This window comes from Dermochelys coriacea, chromosome 1 (assembly GCF_009764565.3).
Source record: "Dermochelys coriacea isolate rDerCor1 chromosome 1, rDerCor1.pri.v4, whole genome shotgun sequence".
Classification (NCBI taxonomy): Eukaryota; Metazoa; Chordata; order Testudines; family Dermochelyidae; genus Dermochelys; species Dermochelys coriacea.
Genome location: NC_050068.2, coordinates 209442074 through 209467925, shown reverse-complemented (window position 1 = coordinate 209467925; position 25852 = coordinate 209442074). Strand labels below are relative to the sequence as shown.

The 25852-nt window shown below is 43.9% G+C and overlaps 1 protein-coding gene across 4 annotated transcripts in view; it reads left to right on the top strand.

Annotated features, from left to right (window-relative positions):
• MAN1A2 (mannosidase alpha class 1A member 2) overlaps positions 1-25852 on the top strand; it is a 297759-nt gene that overhangs the window by 42538 nt on the left and 229369 nt on the right. For 3 of the 4 annotated variants that reach the window (XM_038396404.2, XM_038396395.2, XM_038396420.2), the window contains exon 2: positions 22153-22408. In XM_038396404.2, the coding sequence (XP_038252332.1) occupies positions 22153-22408 (256 nt within the window). Of the gene's footprint in view, positions 1-20416; positions 21155-22152; positions 22409-25852 lie in introns of those variants that run through there. The other variant, XM_038396413.2, reaches the window with a different exon arrangement.

The window sequence follows — 25852 nt, the reverse complement described above, 5'->3', positions numbered from 1 at the left end:
ACAGCACCGGTGTGGACTGTGTTTATGTCGCTCGGGGGTGTGTGTCTTTTTCACACCTCTGAGCAGCATAGGTTACATTTACTAAAGTGGTAGTCGCAAAAAGAAAAGGAGTACTTGTGGCACCTTAGAGACTAACAAATTTATTAGAGCATAAGCTTTCGTGAGCTACAGCTCACTTCATCGGATGCATCCGATGAAGTGAGCTGTAGCTCACGAAAGCTTATGCTCTAATAAATTTGTTAGTCTCTAAGGTGCCACAAGTACTCCTTTTCTTTTTGCGAATACAGACTAACACGGCTGCTACTCTGAAATAAAGTGGTAGTGTAGACCAGTGCTCACTTTCACTCACTATTACTCAGTGCACTGCTTTAAAAATATGAGATTGTAAAGATTGCTCCTACTGCAGCTCTTTTTATCATTTGTAAATGATATAATTTATCCTAAACCCAGTTTTATACGGAAAATAATTAGTCATAAGGATGGTCTAAATCTGTTTAAACACTTATCTGTAGAAACATACCAGTTTGAGAAAAACATTTATAAATATTAAAATTCGTAAGTGCCTAATAAATCTTTACTTTTAAACAGGAAGTCTTCACCTAGGATGTTTAATTATATTGAGCAATAAAAAAAATAACTTACGAAGTCCTGCAATAACAGTAAAAATGTAATTGATAAGTACTCCCACAACAAACTAACATACCAATTATATTTTGAACACAAACATTCTGAATTTCATAAGTAATCAATCCACCCAAAACACAACTTTGAGAATAATCAAAGTTATCATTTCCTAGCATAGTAAAACATGGTAGATAGCCCATAAGAATGATGTGAAAATAAGTTTCCTAACCTGTTGATCCAGGTAGTTCAGACATGTCCACATCATCTTACACACTCATTGCCTTCTGAAGAGCATTTTTCATAATGTTGTTTCATTCTGATAAAGAAGAAAGATGGGGGTTTTCATCTGATTTTAGATTTAAGAAATTAGAACAGGTACACTTGAAAATTTTTGTTTTGGATGTTAACTCTAGCCTCTAATTTCCTTGCATACAGGAAGGTTCACCACTCTTGATTTTAAAGAATGTGTATTTTCATATTGCTGTCCAGCACAGTCATCAGACATAACTGCAGTTCATTTTGGTGGGGCACCGTTTCCAATACAAAGTGCTCCTGTTTGGATTATTGTCAATACCAAGAATTTTTTTTTTTCTTCAAAGTACCTTTTGGTGGTAGTGGCGCACCTAAGAAAACAGGATATTTTTCTTTACATGCTTTTGGACAATTGGCTGTTGAATGTGGCTGTGTGTGAGTCCTGTTACTTCACTTCAAGGTTACAGTCCCCCTCTTCTCAGATGCGGGTTACTTCTCAATGTCAAGAAGTCAAATCTCCTCCCAAAACAGAGGTTTATAGGATCCATACCGACTCAGTAGCCGGGAGAGCTTTCCTTACAGAAAATGGGTTTTTAAAAATAGAACAAGTAGGTTCAGATTTGTGAAATCATCAATAATAGCAGGTGGTCCTCTTCGTGGGTCTCATGGGGTTGATGGCAGCTACCATTTGTGAAACTCCTTTTGCTCATCTCAGAATGTGGGCAGTGCAGCACGTTTTTCTGTGTTTTTCACCATGCCGCATGAGCTTCTGGGTTGGCTGAGGCAGTGGATGAACAGATCAAATGTTCAAGATGTTCTATTCAATCTCTCTTTGCCATCAGTGATGCTAACATCAGATGCATCCAACAGTGGATGGTGAGATTGTTTGGCTCAATTTACAATTGGGCCACTGGGGCTTTCCAAATAAAGAACTTGCATATCACTGTATTGACATTAAGAGCCATTCAGATCTCCTTCACCTGTCAGACACATGGTGCCTTCCGCTGTCTCTGGATATTTTGTGACTGCAACAAGGCAGAAGTCTCCATCCAGATCCAGAGTCTCTTCATCTGACCGCGAAGGGCCATTGGACTTTGACTAGTCTTGATCAGTCATGTTCTTCCTTGGTGTAGAATATACTGCTCAGTTCTAGAAAACTATCTACAAGAGAGTGTTATCAGTTAAATGGAATACATTTGTCGCTTGGGTGAAGGGAAAATCTGACTCTCTGGTGGGAGCTTCCGTATCTCTTTATTCTTCAGACTTTAAGGACATAAAATATTGAAGGGTTGTCTAATTCTTCTTTAAGAGTTCACCTGGCTGCTATTTCAGTTTACCATGTTTTGGTCAATGGTAGATCACTGTTTGTACATGACTCTGTCAAAAGGTTTATGAATGGGTTATCTAACATATATCCTTCTTTTAGGGATCCTGTCCCAATTTGGGATCTTAATTTGGTATTATTTATGAGTATGAGGTCACCCTTTTGACTCCATGATGGAGTGTTATTTCATTTTATCTATTAAACTGGTAAATATCACTACTATTATGTCAGTCAGAAGGCTGAGTGAATTGCACACCCTGATGACCCATCACTTACTAATTTTCAGAAAGATAAAGTGATCCCAGGTTTTTACCAAAAATAGTTTTTCACATCAGACCATTGATTTACTGGTTTTCTTTCCAAGACCTCATGCTAATAAAGCAGAGTCCGTGTACATTCTTTTAGATGGTAGGCTGGCTCTTCCTGACTACTTAAATACACCTACAAGTTTTAGGAAGTCACCTAGACTGTTTCTTATGCTAAAAATCACATAAGTCGTACTTTGTCCACTCATGCTGTTTTTGGATGGGTTAAACAATGCAATGTGCAGTATTATGAGTTAGCAGAAATTTCTGAGCTGCCTATTGAATGGCCTTATTCTTCAAGGGCTGGAAGCATCATTAGCTTCACTTAAAGACTTCTTATTAGAGAAATATGCAAGGCTGCTACTTGGAAGTTGGTGCACTTGTTCGCTAAATATTATGTGCTGGATCGTGCTGGTGTAGCAGATGCTAAATATGGCAGAGCAGTGTTGCAATCATTATTTAATTAGGACTCTGTTCCCAACTCTGGGATTTTTTAGCACTGCCCTCAAAACATTTGAAGACACTGAGGATATGTCTACAGTATGAAATTAAGTTGATTTTATAGAAATCAATTTTTAGAAATCAATTTTGTACATTCGGTTGTGTATGTTCCCAATAAGTGTGTTAAGTCGGCGGAGTGTGTCCTCAATACCATGGCTAGCATCGACTTATGGAGCGGTGCACTGTAGGAAGCTATCCCACAGTTCACACAGTCTCCGCTGCCCATTGGAATTCTGGGTTAAGCTCCCAATGCCTGATGGGGCAAAAACATTGTTGGGGGTGGTTTTGGGTACATGTTGTCAGTTGCCCCTCCCTCTGTGAAAGCAACAGCAGACAATCATTTCGCTCCTTTTTTCCTCGGTTACTCGTGCAGATGCCATAGCACAGCAAGCATGGAGCCTGCTCAGCTCACTGCTGCTGTTGTGAGCATTGTAAACACCTCGTGCGTTATCCTGGAGTACATGCAGAACCAGGCTAAGAGACGCCAGCATGAGGATGATTTTGATGAGGACACGGACACAGGCATTCCTGAAAGCACGGGATGTGGCAGTTGGGACATCATGGTGGCAGTGGGGCTAGTTGATACAGTGGAACACTGATTCTGGGACCAGCAAACAAGCATAGACTGGTGGGACCGCATAGTGTTGCAGGTATGGGATGATTCACAGTGGCTGCAAAACTTTTGCATGCGTAAGGTCACTTTCCTTGAACTTTGTGAGTTGCTTTCCCCGCCCTGAAGCTCAGGAATACCAAGATGAGAGCTGCCTTGACAGTTGAGAAGTGAGTGGCGATAGCCCTGTGGAAGCTTGCAACTCCTGACTGCTACTGGTCAGTTGGGAATCAGTTTGGAGTGGGCAAGTCTACTGTGGAGACTGCTGTGATCCAAGTAGCCAATGCAATCACTGATGTTCTGCTATTAAGGGTAGTGATTCTGGGAAATGTGCCGGTCATGCTGGATGGCTTTCCTGCAATGGGGTTCCCAAACTGTGGTGGGGCGATAGACGGAATGCATATCCCTATCTTGGCACCGGATCACCTTGCCAACCAGTATGTAAACCGCAAGGGGTACTTCTCAATGGTGCTGCAAGCACTGGTGGATCACAAGGCATGTTTTACTAACATTAACGTGGGATGGCCGGGAAAGGTGCATGATGCTCGCATCTTTAGGAACTCTGGGCTGTTTTAGCAGTTGCAAGAAGGGACTTACTTCCAAGATGAGAAAATTACCGTTGGGGATGTTGAAATGGCAATAGTTATCCTTGGGGACCTAGCCTGCCCCTTGCTCCAATGGTTCATGAAGCCATACAAAGGCAGCCTGGACAGTAGTAAGGAGCAGTTCAACTCAAGGCTGAGCAAGTGCAGAATGGTGGTAGAATGTAGCTTTGGACATTTAAAAGCTCGCTGGCGCTGTTTGCTGACTAGGTTAGACCTCCGCGCAACCAACATTCCCATTGTTATTGCTGCTTGCTGTGTGTTCCATAATATCTGTGAGAGTAAGGGGGAGACATTTATGGCGGGGTGTGAGGTTGAGGCAAATTGCCTGGTGGCCGATTTTAAGCAGCCATACACCATGGTGATTAGAAGAGCACAGGTAGATGCGCTGCACATCAGAGAGGCTTTGAAAACCAGTTTCATGACTGGCCAGGCTATGGCGTGACAGTTGTGTGTGTTTCTCCTTGCTGCAAACCCGCCCCCTTTGTTGATTTTAATTCCCTGTAAGCCAAACACACTCCCTCCTTCGATCACAGCTGGCAAAGGAAATAAAGTAACTATTGTTTTGAAACCATGCATTGTTTCTTTCTTAATTTTTTAAAAAAAGTGAGATAACTGAAAAGGTAGCCCAGGTGGGGTGGAGTGCGGGAGGAGGGAAGGACAAGGCCACTTGATTTATAGTGTGGCTACAATAAGCAATAATGGTTTGAATGATAGCCTTCTGTTGCTTGGGCCATCCTCTGGAGTGGAATGGCTGGTACCCGGAGCCTCACCCCCGTGTTCTTGGGCGTCTGAGTGAGGAGGATATGGAACTTGGGGAGGAGGGCAGGCGATTATACAATGGATGCAGCGGGGGTCTGTGTTCTTGTTGGCTTTCGTGCAGCTCCACCAGATGCCTGAGCATGTCCGTTTGCTCCCCCATTAGCCTTAGCATTGCCTCCTGCCTCTGCTCTTCGTGCTCACTTAATGCTTTCCTGGCCTCTGCCACTGAATGCCTCCATGCATTCAGCTGTGCCCTATCGGTGCGTGAGGACTGCATGAGCTCGGAAAACATGTCATCTTAAGTGTGGTTTTTTTCGCTTTCTAATCTGCGATAACCTCAGGGATGGAGATGATAGAGGAAGCCTAGAAACATTTGTACCTCGGGGGAGATAAAAAGGGAGAGTAAAATTTAAGACGATACATTCTGAGAACAAAAGGGAGACTCTTTCACAGTGAATCAAGCAATTCACAGCAGACAGCACGTGCTTAGGTACAAGGTCGCATTTTGCCTTTTATATTGAGCACCTGCCGGTATGGTGACACATCACAAATGGCTGGGCAACAGAATTTGGTATCCAGGCAGCCATGGTAAGCCTTTTGGTACATGGGGATGGCTTCTTATGCCTTCATAACATGTGAGAATGGTTTCAAACTGCACCGCCATCCTTTCCCATAGCAAGCAATGCTGGTTGGGTTTCACATTTAAAAGGAGGGGCTCTGGTTTTCAGGTGGATATGCAGCACACACCTCCCCCCACCCCATCACGTGGCTATTCTCTGTGATGATCCCTTCATCCCTCCCACTGCTGTGTGGCTATTCTCCGGGATGATCCCTTTTAGCCAAGTGCAAACAACCCAGCATGAACAGCATCCTTTTACTGTTCACTTACAAAAATTCCCCTATTTCAACCAGGTGACCATGAATGATATCACTCTCCTGAGGCTAACACAGAAAGATATAGACCGAATGTTGCTTGAATGCGACCAAAACCCAGGACCATTCATTGCCATGCTTTGTGCTGCAATGATTCCAGACTACTTGCTACTGGCTTGGCATAGTGAAGTGTCCTACTGTGAAGGACAAAATAAGGCAGCCCTCCCCAGAAACCTTCTGCAAAGGCTTTCAGATTACCTCCGGGAGAGCTTCATGGAGATATCCTTGGAGGATTCCTGCTCCATCCGCAGACACGTTAACAGACTTTTCCAGTAGCTGTACTGGCCGCGAATGCATCCCGCGTCTTCAGGGAAAATCAAATATGAAACACTATTGCTTTTAAACCCTGCACTGTAGTTACAAATGTGCACTCATCAGAGCTTCCTTCTCCGCCTTCATGGTCGGGGATCCTGCCTTGAGAGGGTATTGGTTCCAGGATGATAAGTTCCTGACTGCCAGGGAGAACGGATTCACCACTTGCCTGCTGCACATTCTTCTTCTCCTCCTCCTCCTCCTCTTCCTCATCTACAAAATCCTCCTCCATGTTGTGTGAGACTCCCTCCTTGCAGGTGTCCACGGACAGTGGTGGGGTAGTGGTAGGGCCCCCCCATAGAATGCCATGCAGCTAGTCATAGAAGCAGCATTTCTGGGGCTCTGACCCAGAGCGAGCATTTGCCTCCTTTGTCTTTTGGTAGGCTTGCTTGAGCTCCTTAACTTTCATGTGGCACTGCTGTGTGTCCCTGATACAGCCTCTCTCCACCGTGCCCTGTGCGATTTTGGCATATATATTAGCATTTCTTCTTTTTGATCAGAGTTCGGCCTGCACAGATTCTTCTCCCCATACAGCGATCGGATCCAGTGTCTCCCTTTTGGTTATGCTGGAGCTCGTCACGCTGACTGTCATAAAAATAAAGGGAAGGGTAAACATCTTTCTCTCCTGGCCAGAGGAAAAACCCTTTCACCTGTAAAGGGTTAAGAAGCTAAGACAATCTTGCTGGCACCTGACCAAAATGACCAATGAGGAGATGATATTTTCAAAGCTGATGGGGGGGGAACAAAGGGTTCTCTATGTCTGTGTGTTGCTTTTGCCAGGACTAGAGCAGGAATGCAGGTCAGGACTCCTGTAAAAAGTCCGTAAGCAATCTAGTTAGATATGCATTAGATTCTGTTTTGTTTAAATGGCTGATAAAATAAGTTGTGCTGAATGGACTCTATATTCCTGTTTTTGTATCTTTTTGTAACTTAAAGTTTAGCCTAGAGGGATTCTCTGTTTTGAATCTGTTTACTCTGTAAGGTATTTACCATCCTGATTTTACAGAGGTGATTCTTTTACTTTTTCTTTAATTAAAATTCTTCTTTTAAGAACCTGATTGCTTTTTTATTGTTCTTAAGATCCAAGGGTTTGGATCTGTGTTGACCTATGCAAATTGGTGAGGATTTTTATCAAGCCTTCCCCAGGAAAGGGGCTTAGGGCTTGGAGGGATTTTGGGGGGAAAGATGTTTCCAAGCGGGCTCTTTCCCTGTTATATTTGTTAGAAGCCTGGTGGTGACAGCAATAAAGTCCAGGGACAAAAGGTAAAATAGTTTGTACCTTGGGGAAGTTTTAACCTAAGCTGGTAAAAATAAGCTTAGGGGGTTTTTCATGTAGGTCCCCACATCTGTACCCTAGAGTTCAGAGTGGGGAAGGAACCTTGACATTGACTAAACAGGAAATGAAATTCAAAATTTCCCGGGGCTTTTCCTGTGTACCTGGCTAGTGCATCGGAGTTGAAAGTGCTGTCCAAAGTGGTCAGATTGGAGCACTCTGGGATAGCTCCTGGAGGCCAATACTGTCGAACTGCATCCGCAACACCCCAAATTTGACCCAGCAGGGTCCATTTTAGCGCTACTCCCCTCTCTGGGGAGTAGTACAGAAGTCGATTTTAAGAGTCCTTTAGGTCGATGGATCGGGGTTGGTTGTGTAGACACGTTCATTTTAAAATTGACCTAACACGGCTATATTCAGCCTAACCCTGTAGTGTAGACCAGGGCTGAGAGGAAGAGTAGGAGGGGACACCCGTACTCCAGCAAGCACAGCTTGCAAAAGGTTCTAACATAAATCGCCACTAGGCAGCACAATATCTGTAAGTGTTAATATTCAGAGTTATCTAAGAGAACTCAAATGACAAGTCAGTAACCTCCAGTCTGCACTTTTGTAGCTTTAGATTGCAGATCTCTATCAGAAGTTTTTTTCTTAGGGAGAGCTGCAAGTTGTCTGTTTCTTCTTTGACAAAACCTTGGGCTTTTCTGGAAAAGTAGATTCTAGTGAAGACCTCTCATCTGAGGCTGATTCATCCCTCTCCCAATTTAGGAAGGGTGGAATGTGTCATGACACAGTGCCTAAAGTAAATGGATAGCATTAGCTATCTTCCCTTTCATCACTGCGAAAAAGCTAAGATGTGGAAGTCTATCAGGGAGAGACACCTGAAATTTGGGCATTGCAGTGCTGAGCGCTGTAACACCTAAGTCCCCTTGTGTCTAGTCAATTTCACTGTTTCCCCTACCTAGTTAGTTTCCCAGTTGGGTTCCTATGGATGTCATGATTATGGTGCTATCTGTACCTTTGTTTCCCTGATAGCACCCCCTCAAGTGTTCAGCCTCATGTCTTTAATTGTTCCAGGCTGGATTTTTGCAGTTCTGCCAATCTTAAACGCGTGTTGCAGTACCATGTGTATCAACTGTTCTCACCCAGCGAGTCAAACTGAATTGAGGTACCTGCGGTTCTGTGACCAGTAAATACTATTAATTTTAGCAGTAGGAAGAAAGCATAAGGGGAAAAAAAAGGGATTTTAAAACAACAAATAGGCTGCATGCATGTCTCTCTTACCTAAAGGGTTATCATCCCTGATGGTAACCTAAGCAGACCTGCCTTTCTTCAGGCTCCAGCAGGGTGTCTTATGTCTCATTCAGGTTTCTCTGAACAACCACCCACCCTCTTTTGAGTACGTGTACATTGAGTGCCATGTACATTGGTCAAACTGGACAGTCTCTACGTAAAAGAATGAATGGACACAAATCAGACGTCAAGAATTATAACATTCAAAAACCAGTTGGAGAACACTTCAATCTCTCTGGTCACTCGATTACGGACCTAAGAGTGGCTATCCTTCAACAAAAAAGCTTCAAAAACAGACTCGAACGAGAGACTGCTGAATTGGAATTAATTTGCAAACTAGATACAATTAACTTAGACTTGAATAGAGACTGGGAATGGATGAGTCATTACACAAAGTAAAACTATTTCCCCATGTTATTTCTCCCCCCCCACCCCACCCCCCACTGTTCCTCAGATATTCTTGTTAACTGCTGGAAATAGCCTACCTTGCTTGTCACCATGAAAGGTTTTCCTCCTTTCCCCCCCCTGCTGCTGGTGATGGCTTATCTTAAGTGATCACTCTCCTTACAGTGTGTATGATAAACCCATTGTTTCATGTTCTCTGTGTGTGTGTATATAAATCTCTCCTCTGTTTTTTCCACCAAATGCATCCGATGAAGTGAGCTGTAGCTCACGAAAGCTTATGCTCTAATAAATTTGTTAGTCTCTAAGGTGCCACAAGTACTCCTTTTCTTTTTGCGAATACAGACTAACACGGCTGCTACTCTGAAACTCTCCTTACAGTGTGTATGATAAACCCATTGTTTCATGTTCTCTGTGTGTGTATATCAATCTCCCCTCTGTATTTTCCACCAAATGCATCCGATGAAGTGAGCTGTAGCTCACGAAAGCTTATGCTCAAATAAATTTGTTAGTCTCTAAGGTGCCGCAAGTACTCCTTTTGTTTTTGCGAATACAGACTAACACGGCTGCTACTCTGAAACCTCTTTTGAGTGTCTTCCTTTTTAAATCTGCTACAGTTCTTCTGATTGCCTTTGCTTCTTCCTGTCCTATTTGAAACTAGTTTTGCAGATTGACTGGAGAGGAGGCAAATCCTCAGTTAACAGTGCTGTCATTCTCCTTTAATGGTCTTCAAGTGTTTCTAAAGAGTGTGTGTGTGTGTGTGTGTGTGTGTGTGTGTGTGTGTGTGTGTGTGTTGTATCTTGACCCATTCTTTTCCCTTTGTTTGTTTTCCTGATAGCCCACTTTTACTCTAAATCAATATATTCATATAGTAAACATCCCAATGACCACATGAACATGCAGTATTTATAAATCATTACAGAGCAGCTCTAAATCACAATCAATTCACACAACAGTGGAGGAAAAACAAAGGAAAATGTGATTGTAAAGCTACAACTATTAGGGAGAACTTAGAGACCTTTATAGCACCTGGAGCTACTTTTAATTCTTTTGGGTTTTGACTAAATTTTAGGTAGAGTGTGGTTTCTTTTAAGATATATTTAACGAAAACTTTATGCAAGTTGGTTTACATTTTACTTTCATTTTTTGTCCATTTTATAAAATTGTACTTTTTAATGACGGGCATTTTTCTGAGGTGCCCGCTCTCCACATGCTATAAAAACTCCATAGCTCACCTGTGCCAAAATAACAGTTTTTCTGCATCTAAAAGCCAGGGTCAGCATTTGGGGGTAGCAAGCAGGGCAATTGTCTGGGGTCCCATACCACAGGGGATCTGCGAAGCTCAGCTGCTCAGGGTCTGGGCTTCAGCCCTTGTGGGATGGTGTGGCTCTGGGACTTCAGGCCTGGGCCCCAGCGAGTCTAAGGCCAGCTCTGCTTGGTGGACCCCCAGAAACCTATTCATAGAATCACAGAATATTAGGGTTGGAAGAGACCTCAGGAGGTCATCTAGTACAATCCCCTGCTCAAAGCAGGACCAACACCAACTAGATCATCCCAGGCAAGGCTTTGTCAAGCTGGGCCTTAAAAACCCCTAATCATTTTCATTGCCCTCCGCTGAACTTGCTCCAATTTGTCTATATCCCTTCTGTAGTGGGGGGACCAAAACTGGACGCAGTACTCCCGGTGTGGCCTCACCAGTGCTGAAGAAAGGGGAATAATCACTTCCCTCGATCTGCTGGCAATGTTCCTACTAATACAGCCCAATATGCCATTGACCTTCTTGGCAACAAGTGCACACTGCTTACTCATATCCAGCTTCTTGTCCACTGTTGTTTTTATAGATCTGCCTGCAAAGATATAGATTGCTGTGTATATATTACCTGTCTCCGGCATTGTTTACCACTCTACCAAGTTTTGAGTTATTTGCAAACTTTTGGTAGCAATGATTTTATATTTCCTTCAAGATCATTGGGTCACATTGAATTGATTAAATAGTTCCCTGCAGGACCCCACTAGAAAAAATCCATAGGCTGATGATTCCCCCATTTACAATTACGTTTTCAGATCTGTCAGTTAGTAGTTTTTAATCCACTAGATATGGGCTCAGTTGGTTTTTGTATAGTGCTAAGTTGTTATCAGAATGTCACATAGGACTATGTCAATGTCTTATAGATGTGGGGGGAAAGTCCACACAATTTTTTCCTTTTATTTATACAATTTCAGACTGATTTATTGTCATGTATAGTGTCTGAACATACATTTCTGCCAGATGACAAACAACAAACAAGATGGAATTGGTAGGGACCCAAGTTACCACTTTCCAGGGCACTAGGAAGTCCTTCTGTACTTTATGATGGTCATCACCTCTTCTGTTCCCTTGGTCTTGTCTTCTAGTCTTGTTCCTTAAGTTTCTGGTCTGGTGTTTCTCCTGTTTGGGCATTGTTCACTTGAGTTTTTTATACATTTCCACATTCCAGATTACTTAACCTTTTTGCAATTGGCTTTAGCACATCAGTTCTTAATTTTTTATATAACCATACATTACGCATGAGTAAGCATCAGTTACCTAACTTCTGTATTTTTTACTGACGGTTTTACAATTTCTATGTCATGTTGTTTTGTCTGCAATATTGTTGTAGCCATGTTGGTCCCAGGATATGAAGGACCTGAAGAAGAGCTCTGTGTAGCTTTAAAGCTTATATCTTCCATCGATCGGAGTTGGTCCATAAAAGATATTACCTCCTTTATCTTGTGTCTTTCATGTTGTTTTGTGTCACTCTGGCCTGGGTCATCCCAGGAAAAAGTTTTTTTTTTTAATTATCATTACCTACTTGTGCACCTCTTAGATATGTCTTCCAACATAACACATTACCTGTCTTGCCAGCAATAATATCATTTTAAACAAATCACTAATTAATGTCGAAGAATAGTCAAAAACATACTAAGTGTTACCTCACCTAAACTCATTCACTATCCATAATTAGAAATCATTGAAATATAGCTAAAAAAGTTTATAATCTTACTATTTAGGAGTCCTTCATTTTTTATACTTCAGTGTTGTATGTTAATATGTGCTTTCACCTTAATCTGTTGGGGGTGGGTGGTTTGGAGAGCATAATGATTGTCAGCAATTCTTTTTTCTTTAAACATGGGTTTTTCATTCAAAGTCCAGTTTTGATTGTAAATCATTAGAAAAAAAGTCATTAGAAATTTTCCTGTGTTGCATTTTGAGGGGGTGTCTCCGTCTCGATTTTAGAAGCTTAGTATTTAGTTGTTTTTATGGTACTCCAGGCACTTCCCCCCTTTGACACCTTTGGAAATATAGGATGTTGATTACTTTACATGATGGAGTAAAGAGGTATCCTCCGGTGCTAATTTCTTTTCCTGTTTCTTTTGCCAATCCTTTAACATACACTTTATCTTACAACACATTATAAGCATTACTACAGTTATCAGTGTTTGTAGCCACAACAATATCTTAAAAATAAATGCCACAGCTGGATGTTTCCTAATTGTATTTATTTGATTTCACTAGCTAATTGGTTTTAATGTGTTCTATTGGATTATCTACTGTATTTTTTTTTCATGTGAATTAAGTGTTTTGTATTTTGTTTTAACAAAGATTTTAAATGTAGATTTAATTTAGCAACAGATACTGTAAAATTAGGGAGTAATTACATAGCCTTAGACAGTGATGAGCTGCCAAAATCTTAACAACCGGTTCCCTATAAAAAGTTCTGATTTAAGGGATGTGCCCCAGTATGTATTTTTTGTACCAACAGGGTTACCATATGTCCGTATTTTCCCGGACGGCGATTTAAGAACCAAAAAGCCTGACCTGTCCGGGAAAATACGGATGTATGTTAACCCTGCCTAAAGTTCTTTTTTTAAAAGATGTGCCTGAATTAGAGATGAGCTCCGTTTCACATGTGTGGGTCCCCGCCACTCCCTGGGGATGTGCTAGGGTGACCAGATGTCCCGATTTTATAGGGACAGTTCCGATTTTGGGGTCTTTTTCTTATATAGGCTCTTATTACCCCCCCCCCCCCAACTCCTGTCCTGATTTTTCACACTTGCTGTCTGGTCATCCTAGAGTGTGCACATGTGTGGGTCCCAGCTGCTCCCTGCCCCCCTCATTGAAGCAGGTGTGCAGGGTTACTGCCCTGGGAACTGCAGGGCACCAGTGGACGTGGGGCCAGCTGCAGACAGGGGTGTGGGGCAGGGCTAGCTGTGGGCAGGGCAGGGGGAGTGGAGCTGGCTGGAGACAGGAAAGTGTGGGGTTGGCTGGAGGCAAGGGGGTGCGGAGCTGGCTGGAGACAGGAAGGTGCGGGGTTGGCTGGAGGCAAGGGGTTGTGGGGCTGGCTGGCGACGGGTAGGCTGCAGGCAAGGCAGGGGGTGCATGCGGCAGGGCTTGGCTGGATACAGGGCGGGGGTGTGGCAGGGGCTGGCTGCAGGCAGGGGTTGCAGGGTTGGCTGGAGACAAGGCAGGGACTGGTGGCGGGCGGGGCAAGGGGTGCATGTGGCAGGGGCTGGCTGCGGGCAGGGCAGGGGGTGCGGGGGTGGCTGGAGATGGGGGCTGGCTGCAGGCAGGGCAGGAGGTGCGGGGGTGGCTGGAGATGGGGGCTGGCTGCGGGCAGGGCAGGGGATGCGTGCGGCGGGGGCTGGCTGCGGGCAGGGCAGGGGATGCGTGCGGCGGGGGCTGGCTGCGGGCAGGGCAGGGGATGCGTGCGGCGGGGGCTGGCTGCGGGCAGGGCAGGGGATGCGTGCGGCGGGGGCTGGCTGCGGGCAGGGCAGGGTGTGTGTGTGGTGGGGGCTGGCTGCAGGCAGGGGGTGTGGGGGTGGCTGGAGACAGGCTGGCTGCGGGCAGGGCAGAGGGTGCAGCAAGGGCTGGTGCGGGCAGGGCAGGGGGTGCGTGGTGCAGGGGTGGCTGGAGGCAGGGGCTGGCTGCGGGCAGGGGGTGCGGAGGTGGGTGGAGGGCAGGGTGGCGGTTACGGGGAGAGCAGCAGGACGCAGCCCAGGCCCAGCAGAGCAGCCGGGGACCCACCAGGCAGCATCGGGAGCCCCAGGGCCAGAGGAGCAGCAGAAGCAACAGGGCTCGTGCAAAGGGCCAGGCGGCAGCCCACATGGCTCCCGCAGCGTTGCGCCCCCGGCAGCTGGAGGAGGAATTACATCACTTCCTGGCCGGAGCCCATCAAAGCCTCAGCGCCCCCTGCAGGGAAGCAGGTTAACAACTGGTTCTAAAACTGGTTCAAAATTTAACAACCGGTTGGCGCGAACCGGTGAGAACCGGCTCCAGCTCACCACTGGACTTAGACCAAAGTGTGGGTGACTTATTACCCCTGGCTCCACAAATTTGAGTATGGGTATGATTTTGATTGATGTATTCATAGTTTTGAATTTAGGAATAAATCACCAATTGAACTGGTTAATTGGGAATACTTTCCCTCTCTAATTCTGTTGTAACTGTTGTGTAACTACACAGTATTCTCCATTTCCCACATACGGGGCATGTGTTTGATGTACGTTCCAGGTACTCAGCTGTACTGGGCAATCAAGATGAGTCCTTTGGATTTTGGTTCGTTACTGTGATTTATACCAGAGCTGGGTTACATGGGCCCTAGGGCATGACATTGGCAGATCAGTCTGGCTTGTGTTTCTGAGCAGCAGGCCAAGAATGGGTGCTTGCTATCACTCATGTAAGTGTTTTACCAGTGTCTGAGGTACCTGGACACAGTACTTGGAAAGAGTCTTCGAGGATCCCTACGCAGTGAGCCTGTACTATTGTTTCATAAATGTGTTTGCTTTTTCAGTTATTGGCAGGAAAAGTGAAAAATATGCTGTATTTGCAAGTCTTCTGTATAGTAACTATAATCAAGAGGTGACATAGCTACCAAAGCTAGATGCCAGAGGATATCAATCTCTGTCACTAGTTGTGTTTTATTCCTAGAATAATAGACTATTTGGGTTAGAAGAGACCTCAGGAGGTCATCTAGTCCAATCCCCTGCTCAAAGCAGGACCGACACCAACTAAATCATCCCAGCCAAGGCTTTGTCAAGCTGGGCCTTAAAAACCTCTAAGGATGGAGATTCCACCACCTCCCTAGGTAACCCATTCCAGTGCTTCACCACCCTCCAAGTGAAATAGTGTTTCCTAATATCCAACCTAAACCTCCCCCACTGCAACTTGAGACCATTGCTGCTACTTCTGTCTTCTGCCACCACTGAGAACAGCCTAGCTCCATCCTCTTTGGAACCCCCTCTTCAGGTAGTTGAAGGCTGCTATCAAATCCCCCCGACTCCTCTCTTCTGCAGACTAAATAATCCCAGTTCCCTCAGCCTCTCTATGCAAGTCATGTGCTGCAGTCCCTTATTCATTTTCGTTGCCCTCCGCTGAACTCACTCCAATTTGTCCACATCCCTTCTGTAGTGCGGGGACCAAAACTGGACGCAGTACTCCAGGTGTGGCCTTACCAGTTCCGAATAGAGGGGAATAATCACTTCCCTCGATCTCCTGGCAATGCTCCTAATATGCCGTTGGCCTTCTTGGCAACGAGGGCACACTGCTGACTCGTATCCAGCTTCTCATTCACTGTAATCCCCAGGTCCTTTTCTACAGAACTGCTGCTTAGCCAGTCGGTCCCCAGCCTGTAGCGGTGCATGGGATTCTTCCTTCCTAAGTGCAGGACTCTGCACTTGTCCTTGTTGAACCTCATCAGATTTCTTTTGGCCCAATTCTCCAATTTCTTTAGGTCACACTGGACCTATCCTTACCCTCCAGCATATCTACCTCTCCCCCCAGCTTAGTATCCTCTGCAAACTTGCTGAAGGTGCAATTAATTCCATCATCCAGATCATTGATAAAGATGTTGAACAAAACTGGACCAACCCCTGAGACACTCCACTTGATACCGGCTGCCAACTAGACATCGAGCTGTTGATCACTACCTGTTGAGCCCGACAATCTAGCCAGCTTTCTATCCACCTTATAGTCCATTCGTCCAATCCATATTTTTTTAACTTGCTGGCAAGAATACTCTGGGAAACCGTATCAAAAGCTTAGCCAAAGTCCAGATATATCACAGCCACTGCTTTCCCCATATCCACAGAGCCAGTTATCTCATCATAGAAGGCAATCAGGATGGTCAGGCATGACTTGCCCTTGGTGAATCCATGTTGACTATTCCTGATCAACTTTCTTTCCTGCAAGTGCTTCAAAATGGATTTCTTGAGCACCTGTTCCATGATTTTTCCGGGGACTGAAGTGAGGCTGTAGTTCCCTGGGTTCTCTTTCTTCCCTTTTTTAAAATATGGGCACTATAATTGCCTTTTCCAATCGTCCAGGACCTCTCCCGATCACCACGAATTTTCAAAGATAGTGGCCAAGGCTCTGCAGTCACATCGGCCAACACCCTCAGCATCCTTGGATGCATTAGATCTGGACCCATGGACTTGTGCACATACAGCTTTTCTTAATAGTCCTTAACCTGTTCTTTCATCACTGAAGGCTGCTCTCCTCCTCCCCATACTGTGTTGCCCAGTGCAGCAGTCTGGGAGTTGACTTTGTCCGTGATTTAACTGGGGATTGGTCCTGCTTTGGACTAGATGATCTCCTGAGGTCCCTTCCAACCCTGATATTCTATGATTCTATTATTCTAAGACCAAGGCAAAAAAAGCCTCGAGTACTTCAGCTTTTTCTACATCATCTGTCACTAGGTTGCCTCCCCCATTCAGTAAGGGTCCCACATGTTCATTGACTTTATTGCTAACATACCTGTAGAAACCTTTCTTGTTACCCTTCACATCCCTTGCTAGGTGCAACTGCAATTGTGCCTTGGCCTTCCTGATTACACTCCTGCATGCTCTAGCAATGTTTTTATACTCTTTCCTAGTCATCTGTCCAAATTTCCACTTCTTGTAAGCTTCCTTTCTGAGTTTAAGCTCACCGAAGATTTCACTGTTAAGCCAATCTGGTCACCTGCCATATTTGCTATTCCTTTTGCACTTCAGAATGGTTTGTTCCTGCTCCCTTAATAAGGCTTCTTTAAAATACAGTCAGTTCTCCTGGACTCCTTTCTCCCCCATATTAGCTTCCCAGGGGATTCTGCCCATCAGTTCCCTAATGGAGTCAAAGTCTGCTTTTCTGAAGTCCAGGGTCCATATTTTGCTACTTTCCTTTCTTTGTTTTGTGAGGAACCTGAACTCAACCATTTCATGGTCACTGCTGCCTAGGTTGCCACCCATTTCTACTTCCCCTAGCAATTCTTCCCTGTTTGTAAGCAGCAGGTCAAGAGGAGCATGGCCTCTTGTTGGTTGCTCCAGCACTTGTACGAGGACACACTCCAAAAACTTCCTGGATTGTCTGAACATTGCTGTATTGCTCTCCCAGCAAATGTCAGGGTGATTGAAGTCCCCCATTAGTACCAGGGCCTGTGATCTGGAAACTTCAGTTAGTTGTCCGAAGAAAGCCTTGTCTACCTCATCCTTCTGATCCAGTGGTCTATAACACATGCCGTGTACCAATCCAGCAAATACTCATTGGCAATGAAGCTAAGCATTTCTCTATTTGAGTATTTTTTTTAAAGTTTTTTGAATGTTTATGAATATATATGTACCCATTGTGTTTCATATTATCTATAACTGCAGTTAATAACAGTTTAAGTTCATTCAGAATCCTGTTTTTCTTGAATTACTGCAGCAAAACAAAAAATATTAAATGGTATAAAATGTTTTCTTTTTAACCTAATACTTGTCTTTATCTAAGGATTTGAAGAATTGTGTTTGCCTTTTTTTCTACTTTCTTTTGTGTGTAGCAATATATTGGCTACTTATCACAGGACTTTTACTGTTCCAGGTTTTTAACTTAGGCCTCATCTACACTAGGAATTTACATTTGTATAGTTATGTCTCTCAGGGATATGAAAAATTCACACCCCTGAGAGACACCACTATATCAACCTAACCTATGGTGCAGTCCAGCGGTAGATCGGCAGGAAAATTCTGTTTCTAGCACAAACAAACTTATCAAACATATTTTCATGGATTTGGGTGGTGAGTGGCATCCAGCGCCATGTTTTATTCTTTCACAACTTAACATTAGCATAAACTTTTAACAAACAATTTGAGAAGTGTATAATAATTAACATTATCACTGGCTGCATTGTACCAAAATGATTTTATGAGGGAGAGGTGTTTATGGAGGGGTGGGAATACAAATCAGAGTAGCCATTATCCTCCTTCCTAAGGTACAGATGAGGCAAGAGAGGCAGCAGTGCCAGTGCCCTTACATTTCCTTAAATTCTCTATAGTTTGATTTCACTCTCTGTCTGGGCATAAGACTATGCATTCTTTCTTCCCATAACTGCACATTCTGTGTTGCTTTTAGTTTCTCACTGTCACAGCACAATGATTGATTTTTACCAAAAGCAAATACTGTGGCTGTCAGTTGGCTGTCAGCTGCATGCAGACTGTTTGTTTGCAGGATTCAGTTACCTTAAACAAACCTCTAATTTCATCAAAAAACTTTGGTAGAGAAAACCTATTTTCCATAAAACCATGTCGATGAGGAATAATTATGCTACCGTCTTTTAATTGTTTACTAATTGCCTCTCATATCAACCTTTCCGTGATTTTGCCGATGACTGATATCAAATTAACTCATCTGTAGTTTCCCGGGTCATTCCATTTACTCTTTTAAAATATTGGTAGAACATTAGTTTTTTTCCTATGCTCTTTGCCAGTGTTACAACCTTTGCTAAAAATCCACATTAATGGTTCAGAGAGATGGTCAGAGAATTCTTTTAATATTTTTGGGTGTAAGGTACTGGGACGGGTTGGACCATTTGGGAAGCCACCTTATGGTGCTGACATACAACTGAGTCTGCCTGTTTTGAGTCAGAACCTGTTTAACCTGTCTTGCTGAGCCAGGCTCTTAAATTGTCCTCTTACACACATGCAGGTCACACCCAGCGGCAGATCAGCTCTGGGAAGACTCCGTTTAAGGGACTTGCTCCAGCACTCAGATGCCCACCTCCTTGGAGTACAGACCCAAAGATATATTATGAAATTTGCCCCTCCCTCAATGTGGAGAGAGGTGTACACACTTCCTGCCCCCTCCCATTAGAAATTACAGAAACTGGATTTAATAATAAACAAAACAAATGTTATTAACTATAAAAGGCAGATTTTAAGTGGCAAAAGGGGTAACAAACAGAACAAAGCATATTACTAAGCAAATGAAATCAAACACGCAAACTAAGCTAGTTTCACTAAAGGAATTGGTTACAAATAGTATTTCTTACTCTAGATATTGTTTCAGGCAGTTTGCAATGTTTCTGTGCTTCAGAGTTCCAGTAATATTCCTTTTCAGACTGGACCCCTGTCTTAGTCTGGACTCTCCCCCTTGCCTTCCCTTTTGCAGTCTTTCTTCTTGGGCAGACAGGCCATGGAGAGGAAGAGTCTTGTTTGCCTTCCTCCCCACCCTTAAATAGGATTTACATAAGGTGGGAATTCTTTGTTTCCCAAACTTGACCTCTCTCCCCTTACAGTGGAAAGTTACAAGAAGTCCCAGGTAATGTTTTAGTATCAGGTGACAAGACCACCTGACCCTGTAGTATCACAGCGTCCAGGAGTCAGTGGCAGTATGGAGTGTCCATAGGAAGACCAAGCTTTTCACTGTCCTCACTGGTGGGCCATCCACCCTGTCTGGCTTTTCCATTGTTGTACCTGAAGTGTTAGCAGTGGGCATCATCCAAAGTAGCATACAGTAGTTGAAATACAGATACACAGTCAGTATTCCTAACTTTAGATACAGAAATGATACAAGAGTACCTGTGGCATTTTAGAGACTAACAAATTTATTTAGTCTCTAAGGTGCCACAAGTACTCCTGTTCTTTTTTGCGGATACAGACTAACACGGCTGCTACTCTGAAACCTGAGAAATGATACAGGCATACAAATTGGATAATCACATTCAGTAAATAATAGCCTTTCCAATGATATCTCACATGAGCCATCCTGCATAAAGTATATCTGGGTTATGTCATATTCATATCATAAGTATATTTTCATAAAGAATGTAGAATGACACGTCACAGGTATCTGTTCCTGCTGTTTATAAAAAATATTCTACTTTGATTGTTACTGAGAAGAAGGTAGAGTTGTGATGGAATAAAGCCACTGTGGCTGGTTGATGGTTCAGAACAGCACATCCAACAAGATACCTTGGTGTTAGTGGCAGTAGGGGAGTTGAAAAGAGGGCAGGGTGAATGAAGTAGGGAGGTCCTGTCAGCTCTTATTGGTTTTCTTTTTGAAAAAGACAGATCCTGTGTAGTAAGGATGTGGGGGCTGGAGAATTGAGGGTTTAAGAAGGTATTTAATAGGTGACTGAAGTGTGGTGGTTCATCAGGGTAGAGAAGTAAAATTGCTTAGTGATAAAAGTGGTAGAATTGAGCAGGGCTTTGGAGCTGTGCTCCAGCTCCGCTCCAGCTTCAGGCAAAAACCTGCAGCTCCACGGCTCCGGAGCTGCTCCAGCTCCAGGCTCCGCTCCAAAACCCTGGAATTAAGGGAGGAGAGAAGAAATTTGTAGGTGCAGAAGTCAGCATGGTCCTGCGACTTGCACCAGACCTGTGTGAGAGCAGGAATGAAGACAGTGGATGTTGGCGGTGATCCGGAACTGGGGGTTGGCATGATGACCTTGCAGTGTGTGAACTAATACACCATATAGACAAACCCTGTATTCACTCCCCTATCTGGTTCCTCAGCACACCAAACAGCAGCACCATGGGGAACTGAGAGTTGATGAGCAGGACTGTGAGAGTGTATTGGGGAAGCAACATTGAATGGAGGAAGCATGAAGAAAAATGGGGCTTGAACTAGGGGGACTGAGGTGGCAGACATGGCGAGAAGAGGATCTACACGCTGATGATAGTTGCAATGTCCCATTTTGTGTGGTTTGGAGGATGCGGGTAAGGTAATGCGAAGAAGGTGAAATTAAGATTGTTAGATGCTCCAAAGGTTGGGTGAAGATTAAGCTAATGATATCCTGGATTTTTATGGTTTTGTTACTAGTGAATGCACTTAAGCAACCTTAACTAGTATATAATTTTGGGGGCGGTGGAGGGGTGGGACTATTCATAAGGCTAAGCAGCTGATTTGTTGGACAGTGGCAGCAGACTTTAATACCCGAGGGCACAGTTTTTTTAAACTTTAAAATTTTAAATCGCTTTATAGTTGGATGAAAACTAATTCTGGAAGGCCCCAAATGAGCAGACCAAATGCAGTTTTGCTGCATCCAGAGACTGCAGTTTTCAGCATGCTATGATCCACCTTGATTTTAGTGACGAGCCATCCAAATCAGGGTGGGACTTGCTGTGCTGGGACCTGTAGTTTTTGCAGGCCATGTCTCCTGAATGACTTTGGGTTACTGTAGTATGCTATGTTACACATAAAACAGGTTGTTGATGCAACCCTTTATTGAGCAAAAGGTAGGGAAGAGCCCTTTTTGGTATTTTTTTAATTAGTCATTGCTAAGCATAATTTTGTGTGCCCTATATAGGGGGAGAGATGCATTTATGAAACCATGTGTCAGCCCTGTAGATGAAATTCAGAACATGGGGTCTTTTTATTTCTAAACTGTTGAATAAAAGGGCAAGGGAAAATACTGAGACATGATTTACAATAACCACTCATTGTCTCAGAAAGATGAGTGCTCTCATGGTTTGTGAACAAATAAGGCTCTAAAGCAAAACTGAGTTTTACTGCTGCAGCTGTGGCAAAATACAGTGTGGAATCAGTTTGAGAACTGGGACTAAGTTCTAAATTGACATACTTCTGTGAAACTCTAAGTCAACAAAATTGGCTACAATAAACCAGTGCAGAATATGGCTTCTTCTGTTTAATGGGGGGTTGTCACAGTTTTGTTTCCTTTATGAAGCCAGCCTCTGACTAGCATTTGTTTCTTTAGAGAAGAAGAGGAACGCCTGAGAAATAAGATCCGAGCAGACCATGAAAAAGCTCTAGAGGAGGCAAAAGAGAAGCTGAAGAAATCTCGAGATGAGATTCGAGCAGAGATTCAGACAGAAAAGAACAAAGTAGCCCAAGAGATGAAAAAGAAAGACAGCAATCCGCTGCCACCTGTACCAGTACCAAACCTCATAGGGATAAACAGCGAAGACCCAACAGATAAGGACATCCGAGAGAAGAGGGACAAAATTAAAGAGGTAACAGGCAGTGTGTGATCATGGTTGTTGCAGGCTGTGATGGGAATTGTTTTATTTAGATTTTCAGCCATTGCTGTTATGAACATTTTATAAAATCACATTTAAAAATTAAGAATGATTATAAATCATTCCTTTTAAAAAAAAGTATTTAAAAAACAAAACATTTAGTAACAAACACACCAGAGCTATTCATCTGTGTTGAGGAAGAATTGAATTCTGGTTTGCAGTCAGAAATAACACAGGAGTATGGATGTCTTGTGGCACATTTCCAACATTGTGCATTCAGTTGTTTTTCAGTTTTCTGACTCCCTGAAGCAATAGGTTCCTACAACATTTGATACCAAAGAAATAGGCTGGATGCATATGTCATTATATATGCTTTCAAATATTGAACATGTGATTCACACTTACTATGTTCCTTATTGGTTTCAGTGGTCCATGTCGTCCAGTGTCCTGACTCTAACAGTAGCCAAAACCAGCTGCTTCAGAGGAAAGTGTAAAAAGCTCCATGGTGGACAATTATGGAATTGATTGTCCATAAGAGAAACTTGTTCCTAGTGGTTCCCAAACTGTGGGTCACGACTCCCAGGGGGGTCACAAAAAGGGTGTCACGGGGGGTGGATGGGTTGTGGGTCTCCATCTATGGAGGGGCAGATAGGCCAAACCTGAGTGGCGTTGTGACCATATATGCCAGATCATAACACCTGGAGTAGGGAACTGGGTCCAGCATGACAGGATGCAGGAGCCATCACTTCCTGAGGAGAGTGTGGAATGGGTTTCCTGTCGCTCCCTCCCCCCATCCTGTTGCACGTAGGAGCTGCAGCTGCCTAGAGTGAGTGCAGGGCCGGCTCTCTCGCAGTCTCCCCTGCCTCCCCAGCAGCCTGAGGGTGGCATTAATAGAGGTGAGCCCAAAGGAGTTGTGACCTGGAAGTGTTTGGGAACCACTGAGGTAGTGGTTAGTTCCTGCTCTGAAGTACTATGGTTTAGTCATGTAACTATGAGAATCTCATCTTTCTTTTTTTATAAAAATGTTTGTATCTCTTCTTGATATAGAGAAAAGCTTAAAAACATGATTTATCAGGAAGCAAATAAAAAGAACTCAAAAGTCTTTCTTCTTCATTGAGTGGTTGTATATCTTGCAGTCATGGTATCGCGCACCCCCAATACCAGAAGTAGAAACTTTTTTCTTGTTAGCAGTCCAGTTGGTCCACACATGCTCACAGAATGCCCCCTTCCCTGGCTGCCTGAGGGCATAAAGGGCTTTCAGTTCCTTCAGCTGCACCTTAGGCTAGAGATGGAACACTAAAGGTCCATTATCTCTGTTTTAACATTGGATTTAATCTGTTGTAAATAGTGGGGTTTTTTTTTAGTCAGTTAGCTTTAGATTAGTTTCCTTGTTAGTATTTTAAGATAGTTTTAGCATTTACTTAGATATTGGTGCAGGGTAGTAGACAGCTATGCCATCTAAATCTCCCAGTTTTAAAATGTGCCCCTTGTCTAACATTGCTAGGCTGGCCAGAGACACTCATCAAAAGTGAGGGGGATAATTCTAGTAAATGTGTTATCTGCTGTTCTTTTGCCAATTGGTCTCAGAAGAACATGAAGATTAAATTTAGGGTGTAACTCCTGGACAGATTTATGAGACCTAACTCAGATTCTGGTCAGTCAGATCAGTCTGTCTCCAGTGTTCCCTCTACAAATAGTGCTGCTGGAGCAGTTAAAGGATCTTTGGCTGAAAAGGGAAACAAATTTTGTTCTCCTAGCTCTTCAAAGAAAAAGAAGATGAGATCACCTTAAGACATAGAAAAGTGCCCTATGAAGTTCTAAAGGATACCAATAAGAGCTTTGTACATTACAGAGAGAGACTTCTGATCATTCTGAGCATTCAGTAAACCTCTGAAGGTTACGGTACTCTCTACTGTACATGCTCCATCAGTATGCAAGGATTCGGTAGCAAGTACACAAGCACTAGAATCATAGAATTATAGAATATCAGGGTTGGAAGGGACCTCAGGAAGTCATCTAGTCCAACCCCCTGCTCAAAGCAGGACCAGTCCCCAACTAAATCATCCCAGCCAGGGCTTTGTCAAGCCTGACCTTAAAAACCTCAAAGGAAGGAGATTCCACTTCCTCCCTAGGTAACCCATTCCAGTGTTTCACCCTCCTAGTGAAAAAGTTTTTCCTAATATCCAACCTAAACCACCCCCACTGTAACTTGAGACCATTACTCCTTGTTCTGTCATCTGCTAGCACTGAGAACAGTCTAGATCCATCCTTTTTGGAACCCCCTTTCAGGTAGCTGAAAGCAGCTATCGAATCCCCTCTCATTCTTCTCTTCCGCAGACTAAATAATCCCAGTTCCCTCAGCCTCTCCTCATAAGTCATGTGTTCCAGCCCCCTAATAATTTTTGTTGCCCTCCACTGGACGTTTCCAATTTTTTCACACTCTTCTTGTAGTGTAGGGCCCAAAACTGGACACAGTACTCTAGATGAGGCCTCACCAATATCCAATAGAGGGGAATGATCATGTCCCTTGATCTGCTGGCAATACCCCTACTTATACCGCCCCAAATGCCATTGGCCTTCTTGGCAATAAGGGCACACTGTTGACTCATATCCAGCTTCTCATCCGCTATAACCGCTAGTCCTTTTCTGCAGAACTGCTGCCTAGCCATTTGGTCCCTAGTCTGTAGCGGTGCATGGATTCTTCCGTCCTAAGTGCAGGACTCTGCACTTGTCCTTGTTGAACCTCATCAGATTTCTTTTGGCCCAATCCTCTAATTTGTCAAGGTTCCTCTGTATCCTATCCCTACCCTCCAGGATATCTACCTCTCCTCCCAGTTTAGTGTCATCTGCAAACTTGCTGAGGGTGCAACCTATGCCATCCTCCAGATAATTAATGAAGATATTGAACAAAACTGGCCCCAGCACCGACTCTTGGGGCACTCTGCTTGATAACGGCTGCCAACTAGACATGGAGCCATTGATCACTACCCGTTGAGCCCGATGCTCTAGCCAGCTTTCTGTCCAGCTTATAGTCCATTCATTCAGCCCAGACTTCTTTAACTTGCTGGCAAGAATACTGTGGGAGACCATGTCAAAAGCTTTACTAAAGACAAGGAATAACATGTCCACTGCTTTCCCCTCATCCACAGAGCCAGTTATCTCGTCATAGAAGGCAATTAGATTAGTCAGGCATGACTTGCCCTTGGTGAATCCATGCAGACTGTTCCTGATCACTTTCCTCTCCTCTAAGTGCTTCAGAATTGATTCCTTGAGGACCTCCTCCATGATTTTTCAAGGGACTGAGGTGAGGACTGGCTTGTAGTTCCCCGGATCCTCCTCCTCCCCTTTTTTAAAGATGGGCACTACATTAGCTTTTTCCCAGTCGTCAGGGACTTCCCCCGATTGCCATGAGTTTTCAAAGATTATGACCAATGGTTC